Consider the following 14,308-nt stretch of genomic DNA (forward strand, 5'->3'; position numbering starts at 1 on the left):
GGAGGGTGAAGTGGAAAGTGCACACCGCAAAATGTGTCGCATTTCATGTGTCAGGTAAATCGTGACAAATCCCTTTTCTACTGTAAAATGTTGCTGAATGACATTCTTAAGAAAAATAGTTGGGTTTTATTCTTTAGAAAATGTTGATTTTGTGATTAATCTAACTATAAAAAAATACAATTTGACAGCTCTAATTACACTATAATCCCTGCAAATGTATGCATGTGATGGCAATGTTGCAAAACAACATGATCATGTATGAATTATGCTCAACACGCACCAAATAAATGTCAAAAGATGAAAATGAGCTTTTATTTTGGTAAAATACAGTTTATTTGTGAATGTACACGGATTAGCACTACAAGTGGATTAGCATCTACAGAAGGGGAGGGTTCACAGGTCACAAGGTCGCTCGGCTCAGCGTGTCACGCCAAAGCGTAATAAACATGTTTTGTGTGTGTGTGTGTGTGTGTGTGTGTGTGGAGGGAGGCTTTATATGCAACGCGAAGTGCAACGAGACAAAACAGGAAGTAGCAAACGTTCAGCTCATTTGGGAGCAATTGGTGCCGGTGAAATGCGTGCTAAAGAAAAATACATCAATATAATATTGTGCTCTCTGCAAACTAATGGAGAGTAGATTAAAAAAAAAAAAAAAAAAGGAGCATGACAAAATAAAGTTCCATTCAGCAAGGGGAGGAGGAGATGGTATGAAAGAGGGATGGAACCATGCTGGTGTCTTCCTCGCCCTTCTCGTCTGACATTTATTCTGAAAAAAGGTCGACCGAGGCAGGCTTTAACCTTCGTCTTGCGTTAGGGTCGGCACCGACCCGTTTTAGTTTTTAAATGCATAAAAACACCACGTACATTTATTTTTTTGCATCAAAGCTTTTTGACTTGGTCAGGAACCTCTTTGTTAACAAAATAAAACGTTTTAATTTTTTTCACTAAATTATAAATTGCTCTGGTAGAAATGATGCCCTTGGTGTTGTTAGGGTCGGTTTCGACACGGTAATAAAAATAAGATGATAAAGCAATGATAACAGCCAAAACTGAACACACTGACAGCCAGCTCCTCTCTCAATCATGTGAGCTTTAGTGGATTCTCATTTTACCTTGTTATCCTGTACAAAAACAAACAAAAGACGGACACTAAAAGTGTCACTTTTTGCCACTCTGATTTTGTTTTTTTATTAGTTTTGGAACTAGTAATCTATTTCTCTTGGTTTCATTTGCTTGATTGGTTGTTTGTTTGATGTTGGATTTCTGTTGCTGAAAAAAATACTTTTTAGCCTTTTTCTTGAAGTAAATATATGTGGGTCGAAATTGACCCGTAACACCATAGATGTTACTATAGTTAAAATTCTTAAAATGAAAAAATAAACAAAACACATTTATTTAAGAGATATGTTCTAATACTCCTTAGTAATAGTTAGGTAACACAACAACCTTTTTTTATTTATATGATTCTCTTGAGGTTCGTTTTACCATTTTTAAAAATTGAAATGGAGGGGTATACTGACAAAATAAGGCCCAATGGCCCAAACCAAAAATATTAAAACCAATATTTTTAAGGATAAGGAAGCCTAACAAGGTAACCAAGAGATGAGAAACAAATTGGATGATAGATAATTGTTTTTAGTGTATTTTACAGCTGATTTAAAACATGGGTCAAAACCGACCCGTTAACATAAGAGATGGTAACAGAAAGCTAACACAAGAGGAAGGTTAAGGAGCCACATGATCAACTTCAACATCACACCTGTAAACGCTTGTTGCGTCCTCACACAGCCTGAGGCTGTCCGTGCGGTGGTGAGGGGTCGACAAGAGGCAGGGACATTTATTTGGCTTTACACACACTCTCTCTCTCTCTCACTCACACACACTTTTATATAGATTTCTATTTATAAACACACTCTTTACAAATGTCATCACTTCCCCACCCAGGATTATTAGGGCCACACTGGGAGAAGAAACCAGAAGTCAGAGAACGATCTTGAAATATTGCAAGGCGTTAAAAATGTATAAAAAGTCAGAATTTTAAAAATATATATACATTTCAAGAATAATACAGTTTTAGAAGATAATGTTGCAATGGGTCAGAATTACACAAATAATATTGCAGGATGAAAGCCTTCATTTTTTGAGCATAAGGTCAAACAAAATATTGCTAGTTATGAATGAGAACTATGGAATTTTATGTGAAAAATGAATAAGAAGAGTAAGTGAAGTGAATTATATTTATATAGCGCTTTTCTCTAGTGACTCAAAGCGCTTTACATAGTGAAACCCAATATCTAAGTTACATTTAAACCAGTGTGGGTGGCACTGGGAGCAGGTGGGTAAAGTGTCTTGCCCAAGGACACAACGGCAGTGACTAGGATGGCGGAAGCGGGAATGGAACCCGCAACCCTCAAGTTGCTGGCACGGCCGCTCTACCAACCGAGCTATGAGTAAAAAAAAGTTGCACATTCAAAATCAACCCGGATTTATGAGAATAAAGTCTAAATAGTATAACAAAGGTAAAACAAATGTTGTGAAATGTTATCATTTTTAGGTCAAAATTTGTCAATAAAAAATATTCAGTTGTACAAGAAAGGTCCATTTTCTCCGAAAATGTTTGTAATTTTTGTCACATTATGAGAATTAGGTCTTCATAATAATACGAAGAAAAAGCACAATACACAAAAAAAAAGTTGCAATTTCACAATATTTTTTCTTCTCATTTTTAGTCAAGTAAAAAAAAAAAAGTTAATAAACCAAAGTATTTTAATTAGAATAATCTATATCAACTTGGATTTATGAGAATCAAGTCTAAATAGTATCATCATCATCAGCCGCTGCTGGACAAATAGCCTCAGCATGTTTCTGCCATTTGGCGTACTTCTCATGCTGGTTATTAGCCTACACCTTCCACGCTGGCTTGGTGCGTGTTGGAAGGGTTATTTTATATCAGAGGTCCTTCTAAATAGCATAATAAAGGCAAAAAATGTGAAATGTTAGCATGTTTTAGTCAAAATATGCCAATAAAAAATATTTTGTTGGACAAGAAAGGTCCATTTTCTACGAACATTTTTGTACTTTTTGTCACATCATGAGAATTAGGTCTTCATAATAATACGAAGAAAAAGCACAATACACAAAAAAAAGTTGGGATTTCACAAAAAAAATGTTCTCTCATTTTTAGTCAAGAAAAAAAAAAAGTTAATGATCCAAAACATTTTAATTAGAATTTATATCAACTTGGATTTATGAGAATCAAGTCTAAATAGTATAAAAAAGGCCAAAAAAAAATTTGTGAAATGTTATAACTTTTTCAGTCAAAATGTGTCAATAAAAAATATTTAGTTGTACAACAAAGGTCCATTTTCTACGAACATTTTTGTACTTTTTGTCACATTATGAGAATTAGGTCTTCATAATAACACGAAGAAAAAGCACAATACGCACAAAAAAGTTGCAATTTCACAAAAATATGTTTTCTCATTTTTAGTCAAGTAAAAAAAAAAGAAAAAGTTAATAAACCAAAACATTTTAATTAGAAGAATTCGGTGCAGATTTTAAGTAATTAAGAGTTAAGTCGGAGTTATTGGACATGCATATGAGAATTAGGTCTTTATAATGATACCAAGAAAAAGCACAATACACACAAAAAAGTTGCAATTTCACAAAAAAAAAAAAAAAATCTGTCATTTTTAGTCAAGTAAAAAAAATGTTAATAAACCAAAACATTTTAATTAGAAGAATTTGGTGCAAATTGTAAGTAATTAAGAATTAGGTTGGAGTCATGGGACATGTATTTGACTATGTTTTAAAAGAAAAATATATTAATATGATAATAAAAAGTCACAATTTTTTGTCAATATTTTTGCAAGATTGTTGAAATTAGTCAAATAAAACCTCACATAATAAATTTTAATTTAAGTACCAAAATAAACTTGTAACATTATGAGGGGAAAAAACACCTGAGATGTAAAAGTTAGTATTGTATATTTAGAGTGTTGAAACCCCCAGCAGGCACGAGACAATAAGACAACGTTGAGAACTTGTTGAATTAGCGACTCAAACATAACGTTGAAACACCATTTTTTTGGACGACGTTGAATCAATGTTGGTGTCACGGCGCGGATTCGAACCCGTGTTGCTCCTGCAACTGAGTGTCAAGATTCCTCCTCTGGCTACATGACACGACACTGCTCGTGCTGAGCGCGGCACGTCCACACAGCAAAAAGGCTGCAGACAATCACACATCACCGCACCTGGTCCTGAAGAGAGGGAGCGGCATAAAAGACCAGCGAAGCCAGGAGACCTTCGCCCCTGAGTAAGAATCACGTCTGGCACCCCCTCCCTCGTTCCTTGCTCGCCTTCTTTGTGTTTTTCCTTGTTCCCGTCTTGATGTCCTTTGTGTCTTCCAGTGTCTACCGTAATCGTGTCTTGCCTCACGACCTCCTCCCTGATCTTTGCTTGCCTTCCCCGATCCTCGACCACTGCTTGGACCAGCACATCGTTGCCTCTCTCCAGCCCCCGACTGTTTGCCTTCCTGCTGACTGCCTCTTAATTCCAAACATCGTCCGCATTTATTCACTAGTGGTAGCATACACACCCCACACATTCATCAAAGGTTTGAATAAACCATCTAAACCGCAGTTCTGCCCTGGTGTTGCCTCGTTCCCTTTACCAACAGTTGGGTTCTGACCGTTTGAAATTTGATCATTTCCCAACCAACAACGGGGATCCAACGTTTGACATCAACGTAGTCTCAATTACAAATACAAACCCTGTTTCCATAAGAGTTGGGAAATTGTGTTAGATGTAAATATAAACGGAATACAATGATTTGGAAATCCTTTTTAACCCATATTCAATTGAATGCACTACAATAACAAGATATTTGAGGTTCAAACTCATAAACTTTATTTTTTTTTTGTGCAAATAATAATTAACTTAGAATTTCATGGCTGCAACACGTGTCAAAGTAGTTGGGAACGGGCATGTTCACCACTGTGTTACATCACCTTTTCTTTTAACAACACTACAACGTTTTGGAACTGAGGAAACTAATTGAAGTTGGAATTCTTTCCCATTCTTGTTTTATGTAGAGCTTCAGTCGTTCAACAGTCCGGGGTCTCCGCTGTCGTATTTTACACTTCATGCAGTCCACAGGTTTGGACTGCAGGTGGGCCAGGAAAGTACCCACACTTTTTTTTTTTTTTAACGAAGCCACAGTGTTGTAACACGTGCTGAATGTGGCTTGGCATTGTCTTGCTGAAATAAGCAGGGGCGTCCATGAAAAAGACGGCGCTGTTTTTATACCCAATCATGGCACCCACCTGTTCCCAATTAGACTGCACACCTGTGGGATGTTCCAAATAAGTGTTTGATGAGCATTCCTCAACTTTATTAATATTTATTGCCACCTTTCCCAACTTCTTTGTCACGTGTTGCTGGCATCAAATTCTAAAGTTAATGATTATTTTGCAAGAAAATAGTTTGAGTTTGAACATCAAATATGTTGTCTTTGTAGCATATTCAACTGAATATGGGTTGAAAATGACTTGCAAATCATTGTATTTTGTTTATATTTACATCAAACACAATTTCCCAACTTATATGGAAACGGGGTTCGTGCAACTATTCTGCAACGTTGTTTTAAAGTCGATTTTAAAGGACATCGAAGGCTGGTGCCTGCTGGGTAAGAACTCATCAGTTCTTCCAGGAACACGCTGAAAACAAAGCAAAAATTCTGGCAAATTTTCCAATCTTTTCTTTGAGGTTTCGGCTTTTACTTGACAAAACGATCACGATTTTATTCCCGCAAGTGAAGGAAAAAGTGACTCGTCAGTGTGGCCCTAACATCCCTTGGCGACATCAGCGCCACTTCCTGTTTACACACACCTTTTTGAAACTCCGTCTCCACTTTCCACGCCTCGCAGGCGTTGCTACTTGCCGTCCCTTTTACAAAAGTCACCAGGAAAAGTTCCGGCACGTCCCAAAAATGAAAAAAAAAAATAGACTTACACGTTTCCAGTTATTATCGTATCGTGGGGAGATGTCGTCACTTTTGTATTCTCGACTTCACAATATCGTGCGAGCCAAAAGAGAGAAAGTCGGCGTCTGCAGAATGAGTAAAAATTCATGAGATGACTCAATTTTAGGTTTGTCCAAATGAGAGAAAAATGCTACATAAATATTGAGTGTCAACATTACTGTGCTCCTTTTTAGCTCCAGTTATGTTACACCTGCAACACCTGCGGGGGGACTTCCTGTCTCCCCTCAGTGATGGGGGGGGGGGGCTGCCAGGCGAGTGCAGTTTTGTCGCGACCTGATTGAAATAACGCCAGGGTGATGTCGTTGATGAGCGTCTAGATGAGCTGTAGCCCAGGTGGAGCCTGCAAAGAGCCCACCCCCTGCCTTCTTTTCATTACAACTGATCCAATCATGCATTCTGCTCTTTTGCGTATAAAACCTTTAAAAAAATTGGACAGGAAAACGTAGACAATGTAAAAGACAACACAAAAAAAGATGGCCGCCACGCTCTTTCTTATCTAATCACTCAAGCCTCCGCCTTCTCTTTCTTTTTGTTCTTCTTCAGGAAGGACGGCGTGCGGAACTTCTTCTTCTTCTTGCCGTTGGGCGACTTGGAGGGCGAGCTCTCCTGGGACAGAACCTCCTCGATCTTCTCGCCCGGGCGCACCGTGATGTCCACGCCGCCGTGGAGCTGGCCGACGCGCTCGGACAGCTGGTCGTCCGCGTGACAGTGGTTGTCTTTGCCGTTCGTCAGGCCCGAGTGGTTGGCTGTGAAGAGAAAATGAAGAGGAGTGTCAGAAAAATTGTATGTAAATTATCCAAAAAATTTCCACTCTCTGAGTTTCCAGTGAACGGTCTTGGAAGATTCCGCTGTGTACGTTGGAATGCGACGGACGGGAGGGGTTATCTATCGTCCTCAAACATCTGCGGAAGCTGAATCCAGGACAAGCCTAAGCCCGAGGCATCTCCTTCTTTTGTCTTCAATGTGACCGAAAACAATGACTGTTTACATACTCCCCATTTCTGTTGTGACGTGTTGTTGCGTAAACATTGAATACCTAAATAAAAGAGGAGACGTAAACCTTTTTCGTCAGAGCGTGGTGCAGGACTGTACGAAGTGTACAGTGGCCATGTCTATCCTCAGCTCTGAGTCCAAATTTAATGCTGTCTCTGTTTGATTCTTTACATTTTTGTCTTGTTTAATAGATGTCATCAGTGTTTGAACCTGACAAGGAGGAAGACACGTTATTCCTATTCTGCCATCTTCTCTGGCAAGTTGGGCAAAAAGTGCTTACGTCTGAAATTAGACTTACTGTAGACTTGGAAAAACTTTAATGATCCAAAAGGGACATTGTTCCACACAGTAGCTCAGTTACAATGATGGAAAGTGTAAGGATGGAAAGGACTAAACATAGCGATATAAAATATAACAAATACAGTGGGGCAAAAAAGTATTTAGTCAGCCACCGATTGTGCAAGTTCTCCCACTTAAAATGATGACAGAGGTCTGTAATTTTCATCATAGGTACACTTTAACTGTGAGAGACAGAATGTGAAAAAAAAATCCAGGAATTCACATTGTAGGAATTTTAAAGAATTTATTTGTAAACTATGGTGGAAAATAAGTATTTGGTCAACCATTCAAAGCTCTCAATGATGGAAGGAGGTTTTGGCTCAAAATCTCACGATACATGGCCCCATTCATTCTTTTCTTAACACGGATCAATCGTTCTGTCCCCTTAGCAGAAAAACATCCCCAAAGCATGATGTTTCCACCCCCATGCTTCACAGTAGGTATGGTGTTCTTGGGATGCAACTAAGTATTCTTCTTCCTCCAAACAGGACGAGTTGAGTTTATACCAAAATGGATACATGGATGATACAGCAGAGGATTGGGAGAATGTCATGTGGTCAGATGAAACCAAAATGGAACTTTTTGGTAAAAACTCAACTCGTCTCGTTTGGAGGGAGAAGAATACTGAGTTGCATCCCAAGAACACCATACCTACTGTGATGCATGGGGGTGGAAACATCATGCTTTGGGGCTGTTTTTCTGCTAAGGGGACAGGACGATTGATCCGTGTTAAGGAAAGAATGAATGGGGCCATGTATCGTGAGATTTTGAGCCAAAACCTCTTTCCATCAGTGAGAGCTCTGAATGGTTGACCAAATACTTATGTTCCGCCATAATTTACAAATAAATTCCCATGAAAGCCAAATATTTTAAAGTGTATTACCGTTAGAGCCATAAAATATCTTTTAACACTGAATACAACTAAATGCATGCATTTTTTTAAGAAAGACCAACATTTTTAGAGTATAAGTCTTATTTTTTTTAATAACATTTTTATTCTGAAGCTAACCAATAATAAATTAAATACTTATTACTGTTGATGCAACTTCTTGAACAGGTGCGGTAGAAAAAGGATGGATGGATTAAAATGTTTTATATGTTGTATGTTATTTTTAACACTGATTACCAGCGGAATTATTTATTACTAATCGTGTTAGGCAGGCCTGGGCAATTATTTTAACTGGGGGGCCAAATTTAGAGGAAAAAAAATGTGGCTGGGGGCCGGTATATCTGATTTTTAGGAACACTAATACAAAAACTCACAATAATGTCTGATTGAATGCTAAAAAAATTATGAGAGACTCTCTTAAAAAACAGAATGGAATTTTACATTTTTTTTCACTGAACGAGACACTCAGAATGTACGTGAAAATAATGAATGTGGGATTTACAATATTAACTAAGAACGATAAAACACTGAATATTGACAACACCACTTTTCAATCGACATGTTTTACAATCAAACAAAACGCAACAAAAGTGCAACAAACACATCAAAATATGAAAGTGAGGAGAAAAAAAAACCTCACTTACAATCTGATATATATCACTAAGCTTTAGAACTTTGTTGTAAAAATGTATTTCCGCATCTGTCCCTGACACCCGCATTTCAGGTTGACTGCTCTGGAAAAGACAGAATTTCTAGGCGCAGTCAAGGCGTTGAGGGGTTCCGGTTTGGTGACCGCAGGATTAGGTCTCTGCTTTTTGCAGATGATGTGGTCCTGATGGCTTCATCTGACCGAGATCTTCAGCTCTCACTGGATCGGTTCGCAGCCGAGTGTGAAGCGACCGGAATGAGAATCAGCACCTCCAAGTCCAAGTCCATTGTTCTCGCCCGGAAAAGGGTGGAGTGCCATCTCCGCGTTGGGGAGGAGACCCTGCCCCAAGTGGAGGAGTTCAAGTACCTAGGAGTCTTGTTCACGAGTGGGGGAAGAGTGGATCGTGAGATCGACAGGCGGATCGGTGCGGCGTCTTCAGTAATGCGGACGTTGTACCGATCCGTTGTGGTGAAGAAGGAGCTGAGCCGGAAGGCAAAGCTCTCAATTTACCGGTCAATCTACGTTCCCATCCTCACCTATGGTCATGAGCTTTGGGTCATGACCGAAAGGATAAGATCACGGGTACAAGCGGCCGAAATGAGTTTCCTCCGCCATGTGGCGGGGCTCTCCCTTAGAGATAGGGTGAGAAGCTCTGCCATCCGGGAGGGACTCAAAGTAAAGCCGCTGCTCCTTCACATCGAGAGGAGCCAGATGAGGTGGTTCGGGCATCTGGTCAGGATGCCACCCGAACGCCTCCCTAGGGAGGTGTTTAGGGCACGTCCAACCGGTAGGAGGCCACGGGGAAGACCCAGGAAACGTTGGGAAGACTATGTCTCCCGGCTGGCCTGGGAACGCCTCGGGATCCCCCGGGAAGAGCTAGACGAAGTGGCTGGGGAGAGGGAAGTCTGGGTTTCCCTGCTTAGGCTGTTGCCCCCGCGACCCGACCTCGGATAAGCGGAAGAAGATGGATGGATGCTCTGGAAACACTCTGTGGAAACGCTCACCACCCACACTGCTTGGTGCCTCGTCAGAGCTCCCGTGACTTAGATTACCATAGTAACAAATTAGATTAGCATAGTAACTAATTATATTACCGTAGTAACTAGTATATCATGCGAAAGAGCAGATTTCAACCATTGAATTACTTTGTATAGTTCAAGATTCACGGTCAGTAGAAAAAAATCACTGCACATCATGATGGCAGCAACAATTTCCATCTTGAAGATCTAAAAAAATTTTGGGGGAATGTCTGGTGGGCCTGATTAAAAAGCATAATGCCTAATTTGCCCAGGTCTGGTGTTAAGCAATGTCAGCTATGATGTATCACCAAAAGAGCCACATCTGGCTCTAGAGCCATAGGTTCCCTACCCCTGAACTAAAGTCTGACGTTCCCTGGGACAGATGGAGAAGCCTGATCCAGTTCAAACTAGGACACGGCGCGTGAAAGCTGACTTGATGAGGATTTCCAGGCCACCGCGTTCAACGCCGGCCCAGTAAACGTGTCACCCTGCTGGCTAGGATACACAAACACGGTTACAGCACAGGTGTGAGCTTGTGCTCTGCATGTTTTATAACACGTCAGTGTAAAGGCCCCAGTGACCCGCTGGCCTAAAGAGGCTTTAAAAAGAGGGCAGACTACATCCTCTGTCCACATGAGAACCTGCTGGCGTCACATCTGCTCGACTGGGCTGGAAGCAGGTTAGAGAAAGCCGGGCACTGGTGACTTACCCACTTTATAGACTGAATTATGCAACATTTTACAGACATTTTATGTGCATTTTAGATTTTAGTCATTGTGGCTGTAGTCAATGTGACTTTTCCCGACTTCATGCAAAGGGATTTTCTCATCTGGTACAAAGTCCTGCACTTAAGTCCAGTCTCTGGTGTGTGTGGACTTGATTACAGCACCATTTTCTCTGCAATCCTGGCCTCATTACACCGTCTTAACAATACGTTTTTCAAAAAGAATATACCAGTGACGTGCAGTCAATGGGAGGCAGGTGAGGCGGGGCCTCACGTGCCATCATGGAAAAAAAAAATGTCAAAACAAAAAAATGTTTATTAAATTGTTATATGTATAGGCCAGGGGTGCCCATTACGTCGATCGCGAGCTACCAGTCGACCGCGGGGGGTGTGTCAGTCGATCTCCAGCCAGGCTTTTAAAAAAAATAGACCTAAAAATTAGTGATCATCAATCTTCACCAAGACGTCACTTAAATGACATTCACGGTACCGGAGGGTCTTGTGAGATGACGCTGGCTGCTGCAATTTCATTATTATGAAAATATGACCGAGAGGAAGGCTAGAAACACTTTTTATTTCAACAGACTCTCGCGCCGTACCTTCCGTCAAAACTCTAAAGGCCGACTGCACATTTCCTATCTTCACAATAAAAGCCCTGCTTCATGCTGCCTGCGCTAACTAAATACAGAGTCTCGGAAAACTGGCGTGCACAAGCGATCCCTCAGAAAGCTGGCGTGCACCTCACTTGTGCACGCCAGCTTTCTGAGACTCGTGAATGTCAATCAAGCAAGCTACGGAATTTGCCGCCAATGTTTTTCTTGTAAAGTGTATGGAAGCTGGATGAATTAGATGCCAAAAACCAACCACTTTCATGTGGTATTGTACAGAAAGGACAACTTTTTTTCTCCTCCATTTGAAAATGTGGGCGTTATCCTCATTACTGTCTGATTCCAATCAATGCAAGTCATCAGAATCAGGTAATACACCAACTTATATTCTTGTCTTTGTGAAAAAAAGACATCTATATGTGTTACACATGCTTGTATTATCATTAAACACATTTAACTTGTTTACAAAAATGTCTCTTTCATAAATAAATAAATATAAATGATATATATAAATGAGGTAGATCCCCTCGAGTTGGTCGATTGAAAAGTAGCTCGCCTGCAGAAAAAGTCTGGGCACCCCTGGTATAGGCCATGGGGAAGACCCAGGACACGTTGGGAAGAGTATGTCTCCCGGCTGGCCTGGCTGGCCTGGGAACGCCTGGGGATCCCCCGGGAAAAGCTAGACGAAGTGGCTGGGGAGAGGGAAGTCTGGGCTTCCCTGCTTAGGCTGCTGCCCCCGCGACCCGACCTCGGATAAGCGGAAGATGATGGATGGATGGATGGATGGATGGATGTTATATGTATCCAGTGATTATACTTTATAAAGTTATTTTCCATATAACTTCACCAGTTTTAGATTATTTTTATTCAAAATCGCTGAATTTTCACATTTGCCGTTCAAATACCGAGAAGAGACTTGCGGTGAGACCGTATTGCTGTATGAATTATATTATACATTTCCATAGTTTAGTTAGCTGAGGTATATAATATACAGTGTATTTTGTCAACAACTGCATGTGTGTAAGGTATTTCTTGTGCTGGGCAATCATAAAACGGCTGCGAAGACGCACTGTGTGAGGCACCTGTTATCCCGCCTCCTGGTGCTAGAGGGCGCTAGTGATCCCAGAGATCATTCTTGCGAATACTAGGCTGCAGAAGAAGTGACAACAAGCTACAGTTAGCAAGTCAAGTGCGGCGGCAGCGATCGTTTTTTTTTTCCTCTTTTAACATGGATGATTACATATCTAAAATAAAACAGTTTTCTAAACTGGACTTTCAATCGAAGCAGGAGGTAATAATTAAAGGAAGACCAACGCCGGAGCTAAAAGGTTTGCTTCAGACAGTGATTTCTATCGAGACAGAGAGACTTTTAAAACCGAAGAAAGATAAGGAATACTTCTATAAACAAGTTATCGATGCTTTTGTTCAGAAGGAGCGGAGCATGGACTTCATTTATAAGTAAAGGTAAGACCATAATAACGTTTTTTTAAATTAAATGTGCTTTTTTGTGTGCTACAGTTTGTATGTGTAAATAATGCTGGTATGAGCTTTTAAACATAACCCGTTAACTGCTGCCAATCACATGGTGAATAAGATACTCTTTAGGGTTCATATGTTTATAAATCTGACTGTGATGAAGTCAGTGCCTCACCAGCCATGAACCTCACCACACGTCACTGGAATATACAGTATTGTCATTAATATACTGCATTTTTGGGGGTATAAGTCGCTCCGGAGTAAAAGTCGCACCTGCCGAAAATGCTTAATAAAGAAGAAAAAAAAACATATATGAGTCGCACTGGAGTACAAGTCGCATTTTTGGGGGAAATGTGTTTGATAAAACCCAAGAGCAAGAATAGACATTTGAAAGGCAATTTAAAATAAATAAAGAATAGTGAACAACAGGCTGAATAAGTGTGCGTTATATGCGGCATAAATAACCAACTGAGAAGGTGCCTGGTATGTTAACGTAACATATTATGGTAAGAGTCATTCAAATAACTATAACATATAGAACATGCAATATGTTTACCAAACAATCTGTCACTCCTAATCGCTAAATCCCATGAAATATTATACGTCTAGTCTCTTACGTGAATGTGCTAAATAATATTATTTGATATTTTACGGCAATGTGGTAATAATTTCACACATAAGTCGCTCCTGAGTATAAGTCGCACCCCTGGCCAAACTGCGAATTATAGTCCGAAAAATACAGTACTATAATTAGTTCCATTAAACCAGGGGTATCAAACGTACGGCCCGAGGGGGCAGATCAGGCCCACGAACAGGTTTCATCCGGTCTGCGGGATGAGTTTGCTAAGTCTGAAAATGAAGCTGACATGTTTTAATGAAAGAAAACGCTGTTCTAAACATGTCCACTGGATGTCGCAATAGCAATTCTTTGTAGATGATGCTACACATGTACAAAATAAACTACATGATGTTATTAGTACATCAGTCGAAGAAAATGAGCAAACTACATAAATAACATCCTGTAATTTATGTATTTATTAATACCAACATTATCACATAATTTATTCAGAAAATATAAATAACGAAAAATAAAGATAGAATACTATTAACCGCAACAAGTAAGTATAAAAACAACAACAATACGATTTGTACAATTTCAGAATGTGCTTGTTCTATTTTTAAACAAAGAAAACAATCTGAAGTTGTCTTTATTTTCAAGTTATCTTGCCGTGATTTTACCAGCCTACTCGGGAATAGATTTTTCTCCATGTGGCCCCAGATCTAAAATGAGTTTGACACCCCTGCTTTAACCTAAAAAGTTATGTTTTTGCTTTTTCAACATTTTTGAAAAGTATGTTAAAAACACTCAAATGGAAGCCGAAAAGTCGTCAGTCACCGTGTCTCGCGGGGCACATTCTGTTGTTAAACTCTTTTTATTTGGCCCACAAAGCTTTTTAAAAAAAAAAAAATTTACATTTTGCATAGACATCTAACCTTTTCCAACTCCAAGATGACGGTGGACGAAAAGCACAGCCAGCCACAATATCCACCTGTTTGACTTTACC

At 39.9% G+C, this 14,308-nt stretch overlaps 1 protein-coding gene across 7 annotated transcripts in view; it reads right to left on the minus strand.

Moving 5' to 3' along the window:
• Positions 1–298: 298 nt before the first annotated feature.
• Positions 299–14,308, minus strand: part of add3a (adducin 3 (gamma) a) — a 328,092-nt gene continuing 314,082 nt past the window's right edge. For all 7 annotated transcript variants that reach the window (XM_061880493.1, XM_061880494.1, XM_061880495.1 and 4 more), the window contains one exon: positions 299–6,792. In XM_061880493.1, the coding sequence (XP_061736477.1) occupies positions 6,551–6,792 (242 nt within the window). In that variant the 3' untranslated portion in view covers positions 299–6,550. The remainder of the gene's footprint in view (positions 6,793–14,308) is intronic.

Source organism: Nerophis ophidion, linkage group LG20, assembly GCF_033978795.1.
Source record: "Nerophis ophidion isolate RoL-2023_Sa linkage group LG20, RoL_Noph_v1.0, whole genome shotgun sequence".
NCBI lineage: Eukaryota > Metazoa > Chordata > Actinopteri > Syngnathiformes > Syngnathidae > Nerophis > Nerophis ophidion.